This window comes from Phaenicophaeus curvirostris, chromosome 1 (genome assembly GCF_032191515.1).
Source record: "Phaenicophaeus curvirostris isolate KB17595 chromosome 1, BPBGC_Pcur_1.0, whole genome shotgun sequence".
Classification (NCBI taxonomy): domain Eukaryota; kingdom Metazoa; phylum Chordata; class Aves; order Cuculiformes; family Cuculidae; genus Phaenicophaeus; species Phaenicophaeus curvirostris.
The window spans coordinates 158,865,637-158,889,924 of record NC_091392.1 but is presented as its reverse complement, the minus strand read 5'-3'; the positions used below and the strand labels follow the sequence as shown (position 1 = coordinate 158,889,924).

Here is a 24,288-nt window from a genome sequence, read left to right as displayed (position 1 = left end):
TTCTTTTCTGTGGTATTCTGTAATTCCATCTCTTTCTCCTCGTCCTCTCAAGTGTTAACATCCCACCTGGCTTCCTTTATGCTATTCCCATACTGATTTGCAGAGATAAAATCATTTGGAGGGGGGTGGAATTCTTGCTACGAGTGATGTCATACTTTCTAGTAGAAACACACTCACTAAGGCCATATTGCTGAACAGGCTTTTGGTAAAAAGTGAAGACAAAAAATTTAGTGAAGGCCTAGGACTCTTGGGGAAGAGAAAAGAGTAAGGTGACACATCTACATTACAGTATTGAGGTTGCTTTGTAATAGATTACACTAGAAAACTACTGTGTCTGTGGCCTTTATGGCAAACACCTGACACAGACGTGGTGTTCTTATTCCCTTCTGTCACCTCTGTATAAGTAAGGTACCTAGTCTCAGTTATTTAAGCTCTATATAGTCCATAAAGAGTTCCTTGCTGAGGATTACTCACTCATCCTAATATAGATACCGAAAACAAGGAAGACAAACTGCCCTCAAGGAGCATCTCTCTCTGCTGACTGTAGAAAGAGCATAGATTACTAACTTTCAAGTGGTTAACCACAATGGATTCTACAATTGATGTATTTATTAGGAAAGAATCCTCTCAGTAGGATGCGTACCTAGGTTTCTTCTTTAACGGTGACCTGTATTTTTCCTCCGTTACTGTCTTACTAGTTCCAAAAATAGACGGGTAGCTTTTGCCATTACTTTTCCTGCCTGTGTAATTTAAATAGGAATTATGTAATTAATGTCTAATGTGGCTATTTTCTGGCCTGGAAGTGTGAACATTGCTCTTCTGGAAGTCGTAGCTAGGATTTTCAAAGTACTTGATGAAATGAAGTGTCAAAACTTCACCGAAATTTAACCTGCTTTTCAATGCCCTGTTCCATATGCACATCCTTCTGTAATGTTTAATTAAAGTTTATATGTTAAGATTTGTGGTTAATTTGAGAATCTGTTTCTTGTTGCAGAATTCTTACACTGGGACTTGGATTCCTTATTATCCCTTTTCTTCCTGCGAGTAATCTGTTCTTCCGAGTAGGATTTGTTATTGCAGAGAGAGTCATCTACCTCCCCAGTATTGGATATTGTATTCTCTTTACATATGGATTTAGTCTCTTGAGCAAGCAAGCCAAGAAAAAGGTACTATCAAAACAATAAGTAAAGTTAATGATGAAGTTCTTCAACTGATTGGTTTGTTTCTTAACTTGTCTCTCTTTCCTTAAGAAAATTCTTGCTGTGGCAGTGCTTGGAATCTTGTTGATAAATGTTATGCGCTGTGCACTCCGCAGCAGTCAGTGGAGGTCAGAAGAACAGCTTTTTCGGAGTGCACTGTCTGTGTGCCCTCTGAATGCAAAAGTAAGTCAGTCATGGACTTTTCTTTTTTTTTTCCTTTTTTTTTTTTTTAATGTTTTGAAATTTGGGTTAGAGGTGGTGTTATGCATAGCTAATATATTGTGATACAGTGTTATTCACAGTCTTGCTTGGCGCAAGAATATGACATTGATATGTCAGGCGCCTAAATTACAGTGGCAGCATAGTCAAAATACCAGACAATGCAAATTAACAATATTGTTACTCAGAACTTGGGGATGGGAGTGGAGAGGGGAGGGAGAAAAGGAAACATGCTTCAGGAAAGACATCCAGTCAAATTGGATGTACTGCTAAAAAAAACTACTAAAACAATTGTGTGCATAATAAGTTATTACAACAAAATGTTGAGGGGAATGTAAGTAGCGATGTATTCACCTGCATAATGCCTACGTTATGTTTTTAGAATCCTTTTTATATACAACCACCACAGCAAAGGGACAAAGAAGCACATCATCAGTGTAATTGCAGGGTGTGGGGGTAAAATCTTTGCTCCCCCTTCTGCTTTTTTATAGTGGCTGAATGGGCTAGAGTCTTCAGAGTGGAGCACTGAGGAAAACTGCAATATCCCCTGCAATGCTTAGTGAGGAAACAACTGAGAGGATGGGAATGGATAGGATGTTTCACTGAGCTGAACACCAGTGTTTGGCATAGTAGACTGAATCTAGCCTGCCAGGAGAAGTGACCTCCACAGCAGTCCTTTGATTGCTGAGAATGTGATCTGTTGGAGCATACCACTGAGCCCTGATGTTGTCTGAATTTTAGCAGAGATTCTTTGAAGACCATGGGAATAGGAATGTGCAGATTGTCAATAAAAATATATTGATATTTTAAAAGGTTAGATTTCTATAATTGAGAGTGGTATCTAGACAATACAAGTGAAGATACAGAGTTTAAAAAGGAACCTGTGAATGCTCAACTTTGTGAAGAGAATGATAAACCTAGCATCCACTGGAATACAAATAGGCAACAGTGAGCAGTACAAATCATTTATGGCCGGGATTTAAAATTTGGTGGTGTCTTACAATAATCTCAGATTTCAATACATAGAAGAAAAGCTGTTATATTTTATTGTGTGGCAGTGGTAGGGCAACCATCTTCTTCCTCAGTATATCTTGTCTTCTGGACAACAAGCACATACTATAAATGGAGCAAATACAAAACAGTTTCTGTGTGTGTAACTGCATCCATCTGCCATGGTAAGAGTGCTTTAGACAGATCCACACTCTTTGCCTGTGTTCCAAGCTCCTTGGACACAAGCCATGTCTGGCTGGGAAGCTGTGTAGCTGTGTTCACACAGTGCCGTGCTTGCGCCGATAAGCTGTGTGCAAGCTACTGAACTAATGCAGCTGGTTCAAATCCAATGAGTGTGCAGGGAAAATGAGCTTGTGTTTGTCAACACAGGGCCATGTAGACATGCCTGAGCTCTATTGCTGCTAGTGACAGCTTGCGCAAATGGTAAGCGTGGTGATGTGAACAGGGAGGGTTTTGTAGGCTCACGCTCAGATTTTGCTGATGACTTTGACATCACAGTAGTAAGGAACTTTTCTAGGCAACAGCATTAAAGATTCCATGTGTGAGAGCCAGTCTCTTCTCTTTCTTTATGGACTCTGCTATATTCATTCTGTTTCGGCAGAGCTGAATGTAAAAATTGGAACTACATTCTGTTCTCCCGTTGTTGTCTTGAAATTGCAGATATTCTTTAAAAAATGATTCCACAGGACTTTCAGTGGCCCATTTATTTCAGTTGGAGGCTGATGCAGACCAGAAGATGGAATGCAAAGAATAGCTTTTTGTTGTTGTCATTGGAACATCCTTAATATGTATAACATGGTCATATGTTACTTCCCTTACGTAGCAGGGTTCCAGGATCTCCAGTGTTTCCCAACAGGCAACAAAAGCTGCAACTCCTCTTTTCAGTTTCAAGTTGTCTGTACGTGAGCAGTATAGAGTAAATTTACCTTAATTCTAAGTAGCAGCAGTACCTTCTCTAATTTCAAGACTCACTGTCTTTAAACATCTCTTTAGATAGAGGTATAGAAACTGCATTAAATCATATTATCTGGCATAATGATGAATCTTACCCCTTAAGTGATAGATGCATCTGGCTCAAGAGGATGAAATTTAGGTTCAACTTTAATTGTGGCCCAGTGATTTTAAAATTTATTGGAAATAACCAGGCACTATAATGAAGTTACAAAAATTCTGAGTTATTTTAAAAAGTTCACAGTACATTTTTAAATGTTTTAAATATTTTACATTTTATTTAAAATGTTAATTGTTTCAGATATTTAAAACGTATATATATATTTATTTATTTGTTTGTTTATTTAAAGAGAGGCAAAGAAGCATGTTACAGATCTTGGCTAAGCATGTCCCAGATCATGTCACACGTTTGAACTTGAATGGTCCTGCACTGAATTTAGTTTCAAAGTTTGTTAGAATCATAAAGTCATAGAACCACCAGGTTGGAAAAGACCCACCAGATTATGGAGTCCAACCATTCCCATCAATCACTAAACCATGTCCTTCAGCACCTCATCCACCCACCTCCAGGGAAGGTGACTCAACCCCCTCCCTGGACAGCCTGTTCCAGTGCCCAGTGACCCTTTCCGTGAAAATTTTTTTCCTAATGTTCAGCCTGAACCTCCCCTGGTGGAGCTTGAGGCCATTCCCTCTTGTCCTGTCCCCTGTCAGTTGGGAGAAGAGCCCAGCTCCCTCCTCTCCACAACCTCCTTTCAGGTAGTCGTAGAGAGCAATAAGGTCTCCCCTCAGCCTCCTCCAGGCTAAACAACCCCAGCTCTCTCAGCCACTCCTCTTGTTCTCCAGCCCCTCACCAGCTTCGTTGCTTGAATACATTTGGCAGTATTTTTACCAGTGCTGCTGGTTTTTAAGGCTCACTGTATCCAGTTTGGCATCTTTTCATTTGACGTCATTATGTGGCAAGCTAATCCTGGAGTGCCCTGCTGAAGTACTGGAATATCTAATTATAAGCTATGATAAGAGTGTAACTACTGTTTCACCTTATCAGACTACTGGCTTGGATTTATCTCCTTAGCTTTAGACATCTATGTCTGAGCAAGTCAGCCAGGCTCCCCTTATAACTAGAGAAGAGAGGCTGTCCCTTTTAGCACGTTGTTTGTCATTACCTTGGACTGAATGACCAGCACAGGCCAGAGGAACTGCTCCCTAGATCTGTATGTTTCTCTCCACTGATGATAAAAAGTTCTGACGACTAGAGGAGGTGTGAATACGTAAGGTTATGTGAGATTTTGCCCTTGCCCTATTGCTGTTTGCTATTTCTAGATGTTGGTGTATTGCTCCTCACCTTCTGTGGTCATTACACGTTTCTTCTGGTTTTAAAGATTATTCCCAAACTGCTCATCTTAGTGTGTTTTTTTGTTTGGTTGGTTGTTTTATTTTTTTTTCCATGCGATATGTTACTCTTGGAAGTGCCAAGTTACTTTTTCTTTGCTTTTAGCAAAGACATTAGCAGAATCCAGAGATCTGGATGACTTCTAATTGATTGTCCAAGTAAAATCTGCCATTGCATTTTTATGTACGTGGGAAACAGCCACCATTTTTTCTTTTACTAGATTTGAAATAACTGAATGGAAATGATCATGAATCATTAATATTCTGTATGTAACCTGTTCATTCTCCTTGCTACAGGCTTTTCTTTAAAGGATAGAAATTAATAAACATAACTTTTTTAAAACTATTTCAGTAGCAACTTTTCTGGTATAATAAGCAAGGAAGTTATAATACTCCCAACAGAATGTGTTACTAACCAGTCTGCCTTGACGTATTAACAGTAGTAACTTTGTGCTTGATGCCTTCTGAAAACTGTAATTATTATAGATATGAGTCTGTCAAAGACAAGCTATGCTAATACAGCAGTTTGTAAGATTCTTGTAAAACCTCTCCATGACAGAAAAAGATTTACTACTGTTTAAGGATTTATGAAGCTGATCTAGAGAGCACGTCCTTTAGATATTGAGAATTCTTTTTTTTCCGTATATTAAAAGGGGATTATCTTCTGCAGAATTTACCTTAAGTGCTGTGGGCTGTATTTATAATGGCTATCTGCAGTGCTTTACCACACAGATACCATTTTAGATGTCAGTTTTCTTGTATGCAGGCACAGTCATGCAGAAGAAACTTTAGACAACATTAGCTGCACAAACAAAACGTGAAGATAAAAAGGCTTTGTTTCATTATTATTTAGAAAATAGAATTTCAGTAGTAGAGGAAAAAGAAGTATCTGATGAAAGAATCTGGCACTGAACAAAAGCATCCGCGTGTTTCTGTAGAAATTCTGACATCTGTGCTTTGCTTCTGTCGATCTCAGCAGATGTTCGTACTTGCTGAAAATTGATTATAAGCAGCTAGGAAGAGAAAATAAAATAGTTGATAATAGTAGTCCTCCAACTGAGGGGGCATATCTCCTAGAAGATGCTACATTTCAATTTCTTCCTGCGCTGCCTTGAGGGAGGAGGGGAAAAAAGCAAAATGGGTTTGACAGTGATTTTGGTTTTGTACAGGAAATTTTTTTTCTCTTCCTCATTTAAATGTGCGTGCATATTTAAACACTTAAATAAAACTTCAAGCACCATGTGTGTCTAACAAAGTAATACACCATGATTTTGCATTTTTATGCTGACTTCTTAGACCAACTGAGGTATTGTTTGCAGACAAATGCACAGACCTCATTCTTTAGCTAGGCTGTGGTGCCGTGGTTATGTTAGCTTTAAACAATGCATGACTGTTGAGATCAACTAGGGTATTTTTATCTTATTGCCCTGATTTCGGAGAATACTGTGTTGTTATGCATCCCTGAGAAATGCTCCTTTTAGAGCTATTGCTGTAATTACCTGTTTAAGGCTGATAAAGGACAATGTGGGCATAATGTAATATGTCATTTCCAGTTAATATCCATCTTTAATCATTTATTTATGTAATTCTATGTCTGCTCTTAAATGTTTAATCAGGAAAGGAAAATCCTCTCTCCCAGGTCGGCATGCACAGTATCTGTCAAAGCCAAAAGAACCACATCTTGAGATTACATTTAAAACATCACACTGGTCCTTCGTTTTTAAAGGCCAGATTCTTTCCACCCATTGGTATATGGCAAGTACTTGTGTCCCCACGTTGTGCAGGTAGGGGTCGTAGGAGAAGTCAAGGAGAGTTACAGCTTTGTGCCTAGTAGAGGGCAGATAGTTATGGTCAGCCTGGCTTGGGGGAGCAGAGCTAAAGGCTGATCTTGGCATCTCTCTATCACAACCAGTGAAGTGAGAGACATGCCTGTATGGCAGAAGGCACCCGCACCTCTCAAATGACTCTGCCTGGAAACCTTTTGTTGACTTTTCTTATTAAGAGAAGGATATTACTGGCTATTATGATCTGTTGTAGAGCTTGTTTTGTCATTGGATATTGTACAGAAACATTATTTCCTCTCCCACAGAAGCTATATCTGAGGACAGAAGAAAGACACCATCAAAAATGCTAAGTCTATTTGAATAGTTTTGCTATCAGTTTTAATAGACTGTAGCACATCTTTTTAGTTCAGTTATAATATGTATATGTACGTTTACTATTTCATTTGATGTTTTCACTTGAGAGAATTGATCTCTCTCAGGTTTCTGCAGTCTGCACAGTTCTGTTCACGTAAGACAGCTGATGTGAAAGACTTGAGTGCTTGGTATATACCAAGTTTTTTCTCATGGGCTTTGTCACCAGTCTTTAATCAAATTTATTTCCTTCAGTAATATTTGAGTTTTTTACAATGTAAAAAAAGAAAAACATTAGTCGGGTTAAATGTAATCTTGTTTGCCAATACTAAAATGTGGAGGCAAGTATTTTAAGGGATACAATACATTATTGAGTGAAATCTTTCCTTATTTCTTCTAGTTTTGCCACAATTTGTCTTTTATCTAGAAACACAGCAAAACTTAACCTAATTTGTTCTGAATAAATTTTGAGTTTGTAAACTTCAGCGTATATGATTGGAACAGTCTAGTTTGGTAAGAATGTTATTGCAGTGTGCTGGAGAATTTCTGGAAGAAATATAGAAATAGAATTCTGCGCTAAGAAACATCTTTCAGGGTGTATCATTTTACTTCAGTGACTCTTGGGAAAATGGCGCTATTCTGTCTTTTTTCTTCTTGACACAGTCAAATGATCATTATGAATGACTATGTCTTGATATAAATGTATCATTCTATTGCTTCTTTGGTATGGGCCTTGGCGTATTTTTATGAATGTAACATGGAAGTGCCTGCATTCCTTTTTTGGAAGCTGTGCTAGAACTGCTTTTATGGGATGCTGAATTTGTGCACTATTTTATACATTACAGCTCAAGGAGCTGTTTCTGTGTATCCTTCATAGGCTTTATAGCATCTTTCTTCTCTGTAAACCCAGTGAAAGCACTTGTTCGCTCTTTCTAGAAAGCATAGAAAGTGTAGTTAACTTTATTCATTGATGGTTATTGCATAGACACAGTCATGTAGAGGTGGGATTCAACAATTAAATACCATAACAATTAAGTTCAAGCATAATTGGTTGTAATGGATCAATTATTCCCAGGTATTGTGCCGAGTATTATTAGAATTTTTCCTTTGATGGGCACAGGAGAAAATCCTTTTTTGAATGTAAAAGGTGAATTAAAGTTACCTAAATGTATTACAAACCTATCTTTTGTACTTCAATCTGAAGGCCTGCATAGAGTTTTTTACAAGATATAAATTAGATTTTCATAGTGTTAAAGAAATTGCAATGTATATTTGTTTTAGATTAATTATATATAACTTGATTTCAAATCTCTTAAGGTAATTTAAATAATGAGTTCTGATCTAGCTGCTGAGAAGTCTGTTTTCAGAAGTCCGTACTCAGTACTTTTCTGTTAATTCTTAACTTAATTATTCCTGTTGACCATGTAGTCAATGTAGTCTTCTGAGATTTGTTGTAAAGTAAGATTTTGAGATGTCCTGAAATATATTTATTCCTGTCTAGTGCTCGCTGTAAGTTCAGATGATGTCTTCTTCCTTGTAGCTACATTTCAAAGCTCCAGATCCTTCCCTTATTCTTCCCCTCTTTAACAGACAAGGTCTTCAACATGTTGTTATACACATTATTTTCATTTCAGAAATGGTTTTTGCGTTTTTATCCCAAGATAATAAGTGTGTGCATGTTATTTTGGGGTTTTGGGGTGTTTTTTTGTTTAGTTGGTTTTTGGGGTTTTTTTTGAAATGTGGAGCTTAGTTTTTCTGTTAACATTGAGTTTCTTCTAGTTTATGCTACAGTGAAAGCGGAGTTTAATTAATGCTTACGCTGCTGTAGTGTTTCTTCTGCTGTGGTGGATTTTGAGTCAGACTTTCCCTTACCTATCTGACAAATAAATCAAATGAAGGGCAAAAGGTCTCCATATAAAGAGTCTTGTGGGAAGTGCAGTGGCCTCGTTTGTAAAATCAGGAGGTGAATAATCTTTCTTAAATAGCTGGAATCAGTAAGTTGATTTATTAATTTATTTGTCAGATTTTGTCTTCCTGTCTTCATTGTATGCATTGTCCAGTCTTAAGTATCAGTCTACCACAGAAGCCAGCAGTGAGTGAAGCAAGTGCTGTTTGGCTCCACAAAATATCTGACTGTCCAGCATCAAGTAGAATGTCTGTGTGTTTTCAGGTACACTACAATGTTGGCAAAAACCTGGCTGATAAAGGAAATCAAAGTGCTGCAATCAAATACTACAGAGAAGCTGTAAGGTATTAGGAATTTTACCGCTTTAATAAACTATCCTAAAATTGCTTTCATGTTTAACATGAGGGAAATGCTTAGGTATTCATTTTCATGATCTGCAGCATTTCAGAGCCAGCAATTTGCAAAAAGTGATATATGCCCATACATAATAATAATCTCTTAAATTTTGCATTTTAGGCTGAATCCGAAATATGTACATGCCATGAACAACCTTGGAAATATTCTGAAAGAAAGAAATGAGCTCCAAGAAGCAGAAGAGTTGCTGTCCTTAGCTGTACAAATACAGTATGTTTAGAACAATGCTAAGCAGTGTTTTGCACCAACTGAGCAGAAATGATACAATAAGATCTTTTGTTCCAAATGCTCAGTTATCCTCTCTTGTTTGTTGTTTTTGATTTTTTTTCCCAATTGGCCCAGACCTGATTTTGCTGCTGCTTGGATGAATCTAGGAATAGTACAGAACAGTTTAAGAAGGTTTGAAGAGGCAGAACAAAGCTACTGGACAGCAATTAAACACAGGAAAAAATATCCAGATTGTTACTACAATTTAGGGCGGTTGGTAAGTACTTTTGAATAAATGATAGCTATGATGGGAATGTGTGTGTGTGTATAATTCTGCTGCACTGTTAAATGCTTTATTCTAGTTTGCTTGATTTGTATTTCAGAGTGATTTCATATTTTTGGTGGCTTTTCCTATTGCATTCCCAGTGTACTTCCTTCCATACAACACTTGGTAGTCCCACTTTTTCGTATAAGGAGGTATAAACAAAAATTAGATGGTGGTGTTCTGTTCAAAATATATCATTAGTCATTTCCTAGTATCAGACTGTTTTGCAGTCAGTAGTATGTTGTTAGGTAATAGAACTATAAAAAAAATCTGATTCAATTCTTGGAAGTATTTATATTCAATATGTACTTATTCTTTTGTGTAAACTTCTAAATTGCATGCTGTTTTTCCTCCCTATCCTATGGGTACATGCGTATTTGAAAACAAGCCTGGCTGCTAGAGAAAAGCAGGGTTAAATTAATATGTACTACTCTTCCATATTGCTATAGTACTATTTTTACATTTCTTATTTTTGGCTACAAAACCGAATTACTATCATGGAATGAGACCTTAACTCTTCAGTGTCTTTAGTGCATGATAGGAAAGTAAAGCAAATCAGGGTGAAACTACTGGCATTTTCTTTCCAGTATGCAGATTTGAATCGCCATATAGATGCATTGAATGCATGGAGGAATGCTACAGTTCTGAAACCAGAGCACAGTTTGGCTTGGAACAATATGATTATATTGCTTGACAACACAGGTATGAGTCTATTTGGATGTTTTAATGAATAATTCAGTGTCTAGCAAAACTTAAAAGCTTTGTCTGTATTTATCTAAAAGGAGTTCTGCCTCTTCTTTGGTTACCCAGACACACTCTCTAAATATAGTACCTTCCGACTCAATGATTTTAAAGCATCACTTGAAATCCAGCCCATAAATTGAATTTCTGACCCTTATTTGAAATGCCGTCATTGTGCAAGCCTGTTTGTATTATAGACCAAACTTCAGAGTGTTTGAAATCGTGCTGTATTGTTCTGAAGGTGTTATCTGTTGAAAACAAAACGGAGATCTTCTGTTGTTTTAGTCTGTGAGATGTTATGTTTGTGTATGTGTGATACCTTGTATTCTTTAAAAATGCATGTAATCAGCTATTTGTACAACATGCATGTTTGCAGCATGAAAAGTAACTAATAAGGCTGTGTTAAAAGATGCCTTCCCTCTTTCCACTACATGGGCTCCCAGGCAATCTAGCTCAAGCAGAAGCAGTTGGAAGAGAGGCCCTGGAATTAATACCTAATGATCATTCCCTTATGTTTTCATTGGCAAATGTGTTGGGGAAATCGCAAAAATATAAGGTAGGTAACCAGAGCTTTCAAAGTGTGGAGTTTGGGGTTTGCTTGGGTTTTCTCCTGTTTAAACTCTTGTAACCATTTTTTGTAGAGGCTGTCGGAGGAGGTCATTGTGGACTATGACTTGGATAATCAGGTTGCAATGCCTGTTTCTGTCACGGTGCTGCTATGTGATTCTGGCCTAAGTTCACCCCCATCTTATTTTAAAATGCCTGCATTATGGATGTTGCTGCCCTAAACTATGTCAGTGGCCAGTGGAGAGAAATAGGCTCCTAAGCACACTAGAGGGCAGTTAGGGTCTTGTATTGCTTTACAGCTGACAGAGAGCCTGCTGTGATTTAGAGGCCTTGGTTCAGGAACTAAAGTTAGATGTGATATGCTAGGCCTTGTGCTTTTGGTATGGAAAGGCAGCAAGGTTTACCGTTACATTATATGAACTTCTTTGCCTGAGATGCTATCCAAAATAGAGATATACAGATTTGCTAATTGAGGATGGGGATACCTTGACAATCCCAGAATATTATGAGGAAAAAGTCCATACACTGAGCGATGTATTGAATTTCCTCAGGACCAGCCTGCGAGTGGTAGCTCAGCATTAGCTACTTGTAAATGTAAGTAGTAAATGTAATGGAAATTATGAGAATGAGTTATTTTCCAAAAGGAATTGTATGAGCTGATGGAGAATAAATCATACACAGTTAATATATCTATTTAGTTGTTTCAATTGACTCCATAGTCACTGATGTGTTTATATGATAGGGACAAATTAATAGTCAAGGAATTTTTTGTTATTCCTCAGAAAAAATGTAATTTAGAGCTATGGCTTTTGGAGGCTCTGATGGCTTTTTGATAGTGATATTGTTAGTAGCACTGAAGGAACATCCTCAGTATATGCAAAGTAAGAAAATTTTATGATGTTAAGCTTCTCAGAATTTTTCCACGAGTTACTGTGGTGACTCAAATTCCTACAGTCCTGTTCAGCTGTGGAGTCATGACCTGTCCACGTGCGAAGCCAAGGCTTGTGACACCCTAGCTCTTCTATTTGTTTGAGTTAGTGATGCCTTTAGCTACCCCATTACTATTCTCCAGACTGACTGTTTTTTTTCCTGTACACGCTATTTCTTTTCTTTCTCCACCTGAGACTCATAAAATATATATTTTAGGTTACTTTAACAAAGTTCTAGAAGGATACCAATTTACATCCAGAATGTATAAGGGATGAGATTATGGAGGAGGTAATTGCTAGGATTATTTTGGTGAGTCATGACTGTGAAAGAATAGAGGATTGTGTAGTTATTCATCAAGAAGAGTATGCAGCATGACAGAATGAAGAGCGTTTATAATTAAGTAAGTAGAAAAAATAAGTTGAAAACGAGCTAGAAAACTTTTCCAGGTGTAGGAGAATCAAGTCTGTCTTGTGGATTTTAAAAAATAAAGTAGGTAGCAATTTTGACTGCTAGCTCTGAAGGGACATTATACTTCAGGGGAACTTATTGGAGGCAAAGTAGAAATGATAGTATGGGAAAATGAAGCTTTCAAGTCAGCATCCAGAATAAAGCAAAAAGAGCAGTGGAGCTGGGGGAAGAAAGCAGGGAGCTAGTGAGTGTTTTAATGCTCTAATATGGAGCAGTAGGTTTGCATAGCATGTAAAACATACCTAGTAACTTGAAGTTGATGGGTTATAACAGAGGGAGAAATTAAAGGAATTGGAAAGCAGACTTTGGTAGAGAGGGTTATGTCAGAAGCTGTTTTGCATCGCCTGGAAAGAAGAGATATGTTTTTAAGTGGGGAAAATGCTAAATGACAATTAAAAGCACGGAAAATTTTGATTTCTTGTCCACCTCCTCACCACATTAAAACAGAGATGTGGATGGTTCTTTAAGGATTTTTATTGAGTGTTTGGGATGGAAGGGTGCGGGGGGGTGTGGTGGGATGGAGACTGTCAAGGTGATGGAGTGAATTTTCAGACGGCTGCCTGTCTGTGTCTGATGTGTTGTATAAGGCATTTCATTTATTAGATGACTTGTTATGTGTCTATATAAAAGTTGTTACTGGCTCTTTTGCTGCAAAGTAAGATTTGTTCTGTGTTTTTGTTATCTCTTATCTTAAAAGACGTTGAATCAAAATTTTTTTTCTGCTATGAAACATTTCCTTCCAATAAGCACACAATAATCTTCAGTTTCAAACGCACTTGGATTTTCAGCAGATGGTTTTCCTAAGTGACCAAAAAAATCCCAACCCTTTATGATTTCTGTTTGTATCTACTCATGAATGATTTATTGTTTCAGAAACAAAAGCATATAAAGGATGAGCTGTTTTGGTGGTTTAGTTTTTTTAATTAACGTCTGTTATGCTGAGTTAGAGTTCTCCTTTAAATGCTTATTCTTGTCACAATGTACGAAGAACTAAGCTATGTCTAAGTCTTTGAAAAATATGTATATTGTATTTTTGTTAGGCATACATCTAGGTTTTTTCTGTTTAAAAGTGAATTGAAACGATTCAGCATTTTTTATATATGAAATAAAACCAGGAAACAATTTTGTGCTGTGGCCTTGGCAGCTGAGGGAATGCAGTGTGCTTACCCAAAGCCTTTGCTATATGCAGTGTTCAAGTTTCTTGGCAACACTTAAGAGCTGGCAAGATGCAGCAATTGGAAATTATCACTGATGTACTAGAATGTATATTTACTCCATATATCTACAGTAATGTGAATATGATGCACCTTAAATAGCCTTTAATCAGTCAGTACACTTCTACTAGCTGCTGAGCAAAGTAGTAGTGATAGAAATACTTGCAGCATGTAGTTGGAAGATGTATGATAATGGCAGCCAACTCTGAGAATCTATTTGATTTAATTTTTCTGGGAATACATTGCAGATGTCCCATTGTACTTCAGCAGTGAAAGGTTAAGTCCATGCATTCAGTGCGTCTCCTTTGTGTAGGTGGTAACTTTAAAGCATAAGACTGAATTAATTTTACAGCACATCTTTCACTTTGACTGCTCTTAAGTGCCCAGTGAGGAAAGCAGATATTCACTTATTAGACCAAAATACTAAAATCTGCAGTGGAAAGAATACAAGTTCGTAGAACTTCCGATTACTACATGCTTTCAAATCCACTGTTGATTTTTAGGCTTGGGTGGTTGTATGAAAAGAGGAGGTTATCTTGCAGCACCACTAGACTTGACAAATGTTTTGAGTCTCAGTATGTTTCTCAGGTGACTGAGTTAAAATCATAATATAATTTTAACCGGAAAGAACGCCCAGAGGTCATTTAGCCCAATCCCTGACCCTAAGGAAACCATCTCTAGTAAAATCTTGAACATCTCTATGGGTGGAGATTCTAAAAACTTTCTGGACAGCATCTTCCAGTGCTTGACCACCCTTGCAGTACCAAAGAAAAAAAATGTTTCTTTTTATCTAATGGGAATTTCCTATATGCCAGCTAGCATCCATTTTGTCTCATCCTGTCTCACGGACTTGAGAAACATCTATCTCCACCTTTTTTGTATCATCTGATCAGGCACTTGTAGATAGCAATAAGATCTCCCCTTCATCTTCTCTTCTGGCGGCTTAAGAGATCCATTTCTTTCAGCTGTTCCTTATATGTCTTGTGCTTTAGCACCAAACTATCTCGGTGGCTCTCTGCTGGACTTCCTAAAATATGCCCATGTCCCAACCTGAACACATACTCCAGATGTAGTCTTGCAAATGATAATAGAGGAAACTGATTACTTTCCTGGACCTGCTGGCTGTACTTCTACTTAATAAAGCCCAGAATGTGGCTGGTCATCTTTGCTGTGAGCGTACGCTGATGCCTTTTATTCAATTTGCTGTTTACCAAGCCAAACAGATTCATTTCTGCAGAGCTGTTTCTTAGACAGTTGCCTCCCAGCCTGCACTTCAGCATGGGCTTATCCTATCCTAGGTACAGGACTTTGCATTTACTCTTGTTGAACTTCGGGAAAGACTGAGCCTGGAGAAATCTCAGGGGGAGATTCTCAATGTATATATAAATATCTGAAGAGAGGGTGCAAAGAGGATGGAGCCAGGTTCTTTTCAGTGGTACTGAATGGCAGGTCGAGAAGCAATGGGCCCAAACCAAAACAAGGGATATTCCCTCCAAACATTAGGAAATGGTTTTTACTTTGACTGTGACTGAACACTGGCACAGGTTGCCCAGAGAAGATGTGGAGTCTCCATCCTTGAACATGCTGCCTACACATGGTCCTGGTAGCTGGCTCTGCTTGAGTGGGGAGGTTGTGCCAGATGACCCCCAGAGGTCCTTTACCACCTCAACCATTCTGGATTCCTCCTAGTCCATTTCTCTGTCCTGTCCAGGACTCGTGAGTAGCCGCTCTCCCCTCCAGTGTATTGACCACTCCCTCCTCTTATGTGCAATATGTAAAGTTTTTGAAAGTGCATTCAGACCCATCATTCAAAATATAAATTCAAGCTCTAAATAGTCTGGATATGAGAATACTGGAGGTGTTGCTTATGCTGTGGAAAAGCAATGCTAAAATTTGTACTATGGAGTCATATACTCCCTAAATTTCCAGGCATCTGGTTCTCTTATTCACTCCTATCCAGTATTTCTTCACCTGAAACACAGTGTCCTGCAAAGAACAGGAGAACGAACCCAAGCATTTGTAATTTCCTTGACCTAAGAAGATGAAGGTACTTCCTCCATCTGCCTGTCTTGGCTTGAGAGTGGCAGCCTTGGCCTCTACTCAGCAGTGCATTGGAAGGAGCATGTAGTTTGAGTTTGAATTTGGATATACTGGGAAGCTCTTAAGTCACTCAAAGTTGAATGACTCAGTCTTGGCATCAGAATTTTCTTGTCCCCTGGGGGACCCTTACAAAGCCTTAGCTCATGCTTCACATGAGAAGATGGTGAAACTAATCTGACAGGTTTGCTTTTTCAGTAGCGCCTGCATTGTGTTTTGTGGATATTAAGTAGTAAAAAAACTTAGCACAAAGGAAAGGCCTTTTCCTCAGGTTGTTGTTCTCACCTACCTCAGACAGCAAATACGTGCATTCAGACAGAAGCCTACCGCATTGAGTTAATTTTATCTTCAGGTCATTTGCATTGAAAATGAATGGGCAACTTTCCCTAAAATACAGCAGAGAAATCTATGTAAAAGTTACTCTAAAATATCTAAACCTGCATTCAAGCAAGTCAATATGCTCCATTTGGATTGATGGGTGTATCTTTTTAAACTTCTGTAGGAAATATGCTCTGAAACAAAAGTACCTATATTAATTAGCAGCAAGTTTGAGAAAACACAAATGTTAGAGCTGGAGAATAGATTTAGCAATAAATATTTCACTGAATATTTGGTGAGGCAGCTCAGGTTTTCTAAGAGCACTCAGATATCAACAGTCCTAAGAGTACACACTGCAAGTGGGAATAAGGAAAAGATAATTTGTGAGGAATGTTTCAATTGTCTTGATTTTTTTTTTTTTTTTTTTAAGCGGCAGGCATCCAGTTACCATTCATTAAGAACCATGTTTAAGCCTCTGTTGGAAAGGGGTTTGTTGGAATGCCCCCATTTTAAATGCTAAAAAGTATTGTAAAGGTTTCTAAAAGCAGTTTTCTCAGATACTGAATTATATTATCCTTAACTTGATTGAATAAGTAGGGAAAACTTCAGTAGGTAATGTTTAAAAATATAACTCTATGTAAAAAAGAACTGAAGTAAACTGCTGTGCCAACTTAAATAGTGTTTAATAGCATCCTTCTAAAATAAGCCTGTGAAAGCATGGCACTTGTGTAGCATTATTAGTGTTTTCTGGAGTTTGTAGCCACCTGAGCTACAGGATCACGCAGGCTTAGAGTATATATGGAGTGGTATATAGATACGGCATAGTTTGGGAGGGTTTTTTTATTACAATTGTGGGTAAATTTTGCATTATTTTATATACTACAAGAGTTAAGACTGTCCTGTTGACTTGTTCTTCTAAATTATTCAGGAATCTGAAGCTTTGTTCCTCAAGGCAATTAAAGCCAATCCAAATGCTGCCAGTTATCACGGTAATTTGGGTAAGAGCCTTTCTAACTCTTATCAACTGTATTGTTTGTTTGCTTCATATTCATTGTGTTCAAAAAGAAAAAGCGATCTTTTGAGCCTTCTTCCTGCTGGGCAGTTTTCTATTTTACTTCCTAGAAAAACTGCCAGCCAGAAGAACAGGGCATTAAACCAGAAAAGCTGTCACATGATATGACAGATCAAGAGGGCTGCACAATCCAGCCCAGAGGTAACTGCACTTCAGTGTCTGCAAATTGGTTCATTTATGCTATGCTTGTAACCCGCAATGAGCTCACCAGATAAGAGCTGCCATTTATGACTGCAATGTAATTCATTCCTTCATCACTCCCATGCCAGTTCTGCTCCCAGGCTTTGCTCCTGCATTTGGCAACAGAACAAGCAGCTACTGTGCCACTGGCCAGCAAGAGACCCTCACTGGAAACAAATGCTTTAATGTTGTTTTCCAAGTGATTGGCAAGATTGCATGTTATTCAACAATATTGCTAATGAAATTCCTCACTGCTGTTCCAGCTGTGCTTTATCATCGCTGGGGAAATCTTGACTTGGCAAAGAAGCACTACGAAGTCTCTCTGAAGCTTGATCCTATGGCACCCGGGACCAAGGAAAACTACAACCTCTTAAGAAGAAAACTAGAGCAATTGCAAAAGAAAGGCGGTGCCTGATGTTTCTTTTCAGGTTTTCCGTGCATGCTGTTTACGATTAATGTTACATGGGTACTTTTGACCATGTAAAGGATTCAGTCATTATATCTCAAAAATAACACCACCACCAGCAATGCACACTTGAATGTCCAATTAATGCCCTCCTACAGATCCTAACATTTCAGCTGCAGTTTGGGGGACCATTTTATTTTTACTCTTGAACTGCTTTTAAAGTCCCTTAGAACATTTTTATAGGTATATGAAAGCAATGCAGATGGCATTTCACAGCTTTCACATGTAATTTGATGTCTTCATGTGACTTTTTAGTAGCAGGAGGAAGGCAGTTTTATTTCTGAAAGTGATTCTAAAAAAAGTGCAATTTCCTGTTTAGATCCTGATCTTTTCAAGTATGAAGAATGTATGTCCACTTCAGTTATATAAATGCTTTCTACTGTAGATCCAGTTAGGGAATGGATTGTTTCCAGCACATAAGTCTACTCTTGTAATTTGAGTTATGTCCTTGTTCTTGTTTCTGGCTCCACCTTTCAAAGTGTCAGATTTGTACAGGAGTAAATGAAGACAGGGATTTGACCATAAACATTTGTCAGCTAGTGTACTGCTGAGGTGTGCTCGAGTGGAGGAAATAATCTTAGATGAAGATGGAGATTTTAGCAAGCAGCAAAGGGAAAAGAAGTGTGAGGTGACGGAGAAGTCAACTAGAGTTTCTGTTCTTGCAGGCAGCCTCATGTAGCATGAACAACTCGGGCAACAAGTCAGAACTGTGTTAGCTCCTGCCACAGGTCAGTGATCTAAATATAGCATAGCATCTACAGGAGCCAGTTCCTCTTTTCTCAGACATTTCAGTCCCTTCTGGTTAAGGACATTACACCTTTCAACTTCTTTATTGTTGGTGAATAAGGAGAGAATTCATGTGAAAGAGTAACCAGGCAGAGCACCTGACCCTGTCTGTTGACGTATTAACTGGAAGGAACTCAGATTCACCTTTGTCTCCCATGTGTTTGCTGAAGTGGCAGTTAAATAAGCATAACTGTTAATGCATAAACTGATCACATTGATTTGAGAGGATGCAGATATTGATACGATGTCACTTTTTAAAATGTGCTATGCTTTAATACATGTTTAGACTCTGGCTGTCCAGAGCTGTTTCTCATGTGCTAATATTTACATTGCTGCTTCGGGAAGTGGTCATATGTCTATTCATTTGTTGGGGTTTCTTTTCCTAAGACTGGAAGATTGCTAGTGGACGTGAAAACTAAAGAACTTTATCTCTCTTTTCATATTCCTTTATCATTTCCCTTTGTCCCCCCTCATAGGGAAAAAGGATCAATGTGGTGTATGCAGTTTTCCTAATTTGTCCAATGATTATTGTACAGAGATTGTGGTATGTTCTCCATGACAACTCACCTACCATTTCAAGTGTAGAGGAATGACTGCTGTAGGACAAAATGTTGTGTGACCTTGCCATCTGACCATCATGTAACCAGTCTACAACTTTACCATGTTTTGAACCTAGGCTACTTTTACATTAGAAATTCGCTAGGAAATGACAGTTGTTCTTGGAAGTTGCTTCAAGAACCAAGTGTGCCTACAGAGCACATTGCAATACTGCAGAGCTACCAAAGCATCCTCTACAAAGCTAGTTTGGGTACAAGTAGTGCAGCTACTTTAATGAAGTATACTTGCCAGGCTAACTATAAATCAAGGCAGCAAGGCTGTGGCAGTGTTGTGCTGTCCACAAATTTGGTTTTGAATGAATTAATATGCCTACATTATATAATCTGTTGTCATACTGATTTTAGTTGAGGTACCAGAGGAACATATTTGTGCTAGTGCACTGCTCCTCTCCTGCTAGCGAACCCTGATTCTCAGCAGGACGTAAGTTGATGCCTTTGTCTCCATTTCTTCTGGTTTCTGGACAAAGTTTTCAGAAACTAGTTTCTGAATATCTTTGCGGGGTATAAACAAGTATCTGTACTGATCCAGCAGGACACTGCACCAGTATGGCTAACCGTCTTCTGATAAGCAGCATAGTTTAGTCAGTACCAACGTTTGTATCTAAAACATGCTGGAATAGATAACACCCTTTCAGTACAAACAGCAGACTTTCAAGGCTTTCCATAGCCTATTATTCATCAAATACACATAACACTTACCTGCTTCAGTCCTGAGGCGTTGAAGAATTGGGATCTGGCCTGAAAAATAGCAGAAGCCTATAGAAGATGATAAATGTGTTTAATATGATCAGATCTTTTCTGTATATTTGGAATATGATATACTGAGTTTAAATTATTATTCTCATCCTGAAGTTCACCTGTATATTTTTTTCCCTATTGCCTGCCATAATAGCTTTACAGAAATCCAGTAGCTTAATTTTATGTATGGGGTATGAATTTTCTCTAGGTTATTATGAACCAAAGTTGTTGTAGAAATTCCTCTGTGGAAGTCAGTTTGTCCTTTAATCAAGAGTCTTAAATGCAAGAGACATGCCTACAGCTTGGATGTCTTATATCACTTGTATCATTTTCAGTGCTACAGAAATTCAATGTGGTTACTTGTATGATGGTAATAAGGATACACTTATGTCTGAATCTAAGGTTGAGACAGAATTGGGTCTAAAAGAACAAACAAACAAAACCACTTTTTTAATAAAAAAATCCTTAAGAAAATCCTTAAGACTTTCAAGAATGTTAAATATTTTTTTACTTCATTTTCTGAAAATATTTTGAGAGTGAAAATAATAGTGAGTTTTATTAAAATGGTTAAGATGTTAACTTTTTGCTTGTTTTTTCATACCTCATAACTGACTCCTGGAATAGTGGAGAACACATAACCTGGAAGAAAGGTGGAGAAAAAGTAGTTTTGTACATAACTGTTGTTGCAAACATTGTCTGTCTTTCCAGTGCACTGGATTTATTCCCCATGTTGCTTTTCCAACGTTGCTTATTAAGGAATAGTAAAGTTTCCTTCTTGTCAGCTACCCTGCTTGATTCTGTAGTGCAATTAAAAAAACTGGATACATTTTTTTTCAAAGATTGTTTGTTCAAATGCATTTCTGAGGAGAGAACAGAATGATTCAACGCACAGGGTGGAGTCATAAAAATATTCACAATGACTGCTATGGATAAGTCTCATCACCAAAAACTTCAAAGGGAGTTCCTGAACTGTGATTCTGTCATATTTAGATCAATGCCATGTACATGAAGTTTCCTGTTATTTAATACCATACTTAAATATTTAAACCTTTAGAGATTGTGGGTTATGTGTGTGTTTACAAGTACTCAGAAGTGTTAAATCTTCTGAGTGATTTGTTAAAAATATTGGGCCTATTCACTGGGAACTTGTTTCCTTGGTATTTGAGATACCTGCATCCAAGATATTCATCCTGGGTTCTCTGTATAGTCACTGGGAATAAAAACCAGCAGGTAATTTGAAGCATGATTTGTCTCCTAAAGAAAGCACATTCAGGATGTGAGGTGTCATGTACTTGAAGCAGGTATTTCTCTTCACTAACTTCAAAGGGTAACTAAGGTGATCAGCTCTGATGAATACCTCAAACAAAAATCTCACTGCTGCTTTCCATTGAAGTAATCTGGACCCCTACACCTCTAGCATTGTTGTACGCTATTTGTACCAAGAATATTAAAAGACTGGCATTAAAGCAAATTGGTAGGAGCTTGCCTTGAAAGTCCAAGAGTTGTAGTAGCTGGATCATGGAATGGGATGAGATAAATTGAGAGCTTTGCGCAGATAGTTAAAATTTATATGACTGATAAAGCATCCGAATGTCAAATCTCTGCATATGGAAATAGAACATTCTGGTCCAGTTTGATTCATTGTTAACTTGTCTACGATCACAAGAAATGGTAACAGCTTGTATTGAATTGACTTTTGGTGTCCTTCACTTTGTTTTAAAAGCAATCTAAAGCAACTGTAAATGTGCAAAGGTAAGATTTTTTTTTTTCTTAAATTGAAGTTGCTATTTCAAGCTGTATCTGTTGGAATGTTACATGTGATAGCATAGCCCATTTCTTTACAGTGAGGGTTTTTTAGTTTAAATATCTTAATGTTTCTTTGCTGGTTCCTGCTTGTCTTCCACATTTCATGTGAGCATGGCTACATTTACATACCTATCATTACATTTAGGTTCCCACAGGCTTCTTTGACCCATTCACTGAACAGTGCTTCCTTCCACAGCTCTTGGTATGCCTCTACCAAACCTGTGTTTTATGAGAGCATGTTTAGCTCGAAAAGACCAGCATCTGCTAGAAACAAAAGTGAGATCAGATGTTTCAGTTTCTGTGATGTAAATGCCAAGGGAGCAAAACTTCTGTCATGTACCACCCGTACGCAGCAGGTACCATTAGTGAAGGTCACTTAAGACTACGAGACAGGCTCCGTGGTAATGTGAAGTGGTTGTACACAGGTGTCATGTTACGAACACAGCAACTCGGATCCTGTACTTTAAGGAAAAAGAACTGTACAGCCAGTCTGCAGAAGAGGATGTGCATAGCTATCGAGCTATGGGCTATCGAGCATGGGAGGACTGATGGATAACCTTTGTATTGGAAGGCTTCACTGGAGTATCATGGCATGGGTGTTCAGTGCGTGTCAGTGAGACAATACATGACAAGTGGTTCAAGTAAAATAAGTTTAAAATAAGTATTTTTGTTAGAAAAAAAAATCCCTACTGATACTGAAGTTGGTAGCTTGTGACTGCTGCGTTGAACTGTTTTTTTAATGTAGTGTTAATAATTTAGATTGCCAATGGTACGTTCCAATTTATTTTCAGCTGAGCAAGAAGTAAATACATTTGTAATGAAGCCATGTAATAAATCTGTGTTTTGCTATCTTTTTGCATAGATTTTAATCATAATGGTGTTTATTTTTGTAGTAAGCTTTTGCTTCAGTGTTCTGCTGTAATTTATAAAATAATTCAATGGTCATGATAGGAATGGTTGGACTCAATGATCCAGTGGGTCCTTTCCAACCTAGTGATTTTATGGTTCTATGAAAGAGTGGTATTGTGATATAACGACATTATTCCCCTTGGAATAACAGAAACTCGTAGTTCAAAATCTCCATTCTGCACAAGTGTATTGATGTTGAATGCCCATGCTGAAAAAAAACCAAAAAGCAGCATTTGAGAAAATTGATGGAATACCTGACTAGTTGCACCTTGAATTCTGTGTTTGGTTTGGGGCCTCTCAGTACAAGAAAGACATTCTGCTGCTAGAACATGTCCAGAGGAGGACAACGAGGCTGGTGAAGGGTCTGGAGAACAAGTCTTAAGAGGATCAGCTGAAGGAACTGGAATTGTTTAGCTTGGAGAAATGGAGTCTGAGGGAGAGACCTTGCTGAAAGGAGGCTGTAATGAGGTGGCTCTCTTCTCCCAAGTAACAAGTGATACGACGAGAGGAAATGGCATCGAGTTGCTCCAGGGGAGGTTGAGGTTGGACATTACGAAAAAAGTCTTTACTGGAAGAGTGGTGAAGCATTGGAACAGTCTGTCTGGGGAAGCGGTGTAGTCACCATCTCTGGTGTTAAAGGATTTTCACCAGACTGTGGGTGATAATAAAGCAACTCTAGGCTTGCTTTATTGACAACTCAGAGTTGGGCCATCACCTCAGTGAGTGGCAAAGGCCCACACAAAATCATCAGATACTTATATACATTGTACAATAGGTATTCTTTCTTCAAAAAGTCCTTGGTGTTTTTCCACAGGCTCTCAGTTCTCTATTGTTCATTATCCTTCTTTAAAGTCCACCTTGATAATTCATCTATGCTGTCTCATTTTGGTTCTTCCTCAGAAGCGATGCTTCACATTTCTCCACTGATCATAAAAATAGCTTTTCTTCTTTCCTGAAACACTTCTATTTATTCTTTAAAACTTTTAAAGATAAAACTTCAAGCAGTTCCACTAACTTATAACTATACTTAGTCTATGCCTATACTCAAAGTAGTTTAACCTTTTAATCATTAGTTATCATTAAATCTAATATGTATTCTAGGTCTGACATTTCCTGCAACCTGTTGATTCAGCTGCACTGGGCTTAAAACCACCCATAGACAAGGCTCTGCATAGCTGAACAGTATTCAGGGCTTTGCATAACTGAGCAGTGTTCTTATAACTGCCATAAAGATTACTTTCCCAACACCAGTTCTGATTATACTCTTAACACAATACTCTATCACAATCCAGTAATAATAATATCTAAGTTTTACCTTGTTATATTCATCATACCTCTTGATTTTCTGTAACACCTGGAGGTGTTCAAAAACTGTGTAGACATGGTGCTTTAGGATGTGGTTTAGTAGGCAAAGTGGTATTGGGCTGATGGTCTTTTCCAACCTTAATGATTCTATGATTAATTCAACTTTTAAAACAATAAACTATAGAAAGGCAGGTGATAGAGCGTCAGACTCTGACGAATCATAGAATCACCAGGTTGGAAGAGACCCACCGGATCATCGAGTCCAACCATTCCTATCAAACACTAAACCATGCCCCTTAGCACCTCGTCCACCTGTGC

At 38.0% G+C, this 24,288-nt stretch overlaps 1 protein-coding gene across 1 annotated transcript in view; it reads left to right on the top strand.

Moving 5' to 3' along the window:
* TMTC4 (transmembrane O-mannosyltransferase targeting cadherins 4) overlaps positions 1–19,073 on the top strand; it is a 50,543-nt gene extending 31,470 nt beyond the window's left edge. Inside the window, exons 10-18 of the mRNA XM_069879210.1 lie at positions 995–1,166; positions 1,251–1,382; positions 9,075–9,154; positions 9,327–9,434; positions 9,567–9,708; positions 10,344–10,458; positions 10,941–11,053; positions 17,020–17,089; positions 17,607–19,073. Coding sequence (XP_069735311.1) covers positions 995–1,166; positions 1,251–1,382; positions 9,075–9,154; positions 9,327–9,434; positions 9,567–9,708; positions 10,344–10,458; positions 10,941–11,053; positions 17,020–17,089; positions 17,607–17,758 — 1,084 coding nt within the window. The 3' untranslated portion in view covers positions 17,759–19,073. The remainder of the gene's footprint in view (positions 1–994; positions 1,167–1,250; positions 1,383–9,074; positions 9,155–9,326; positions 9,435–9,566; positions 9,709–10,343; positions 10,459–10,940; positions 11,054–17,019; positions 17,090–17,606) is intronic.
* The last annotated feature ends 5,215 nt before the right edge of the window (positions 19,074–24,288 follow it).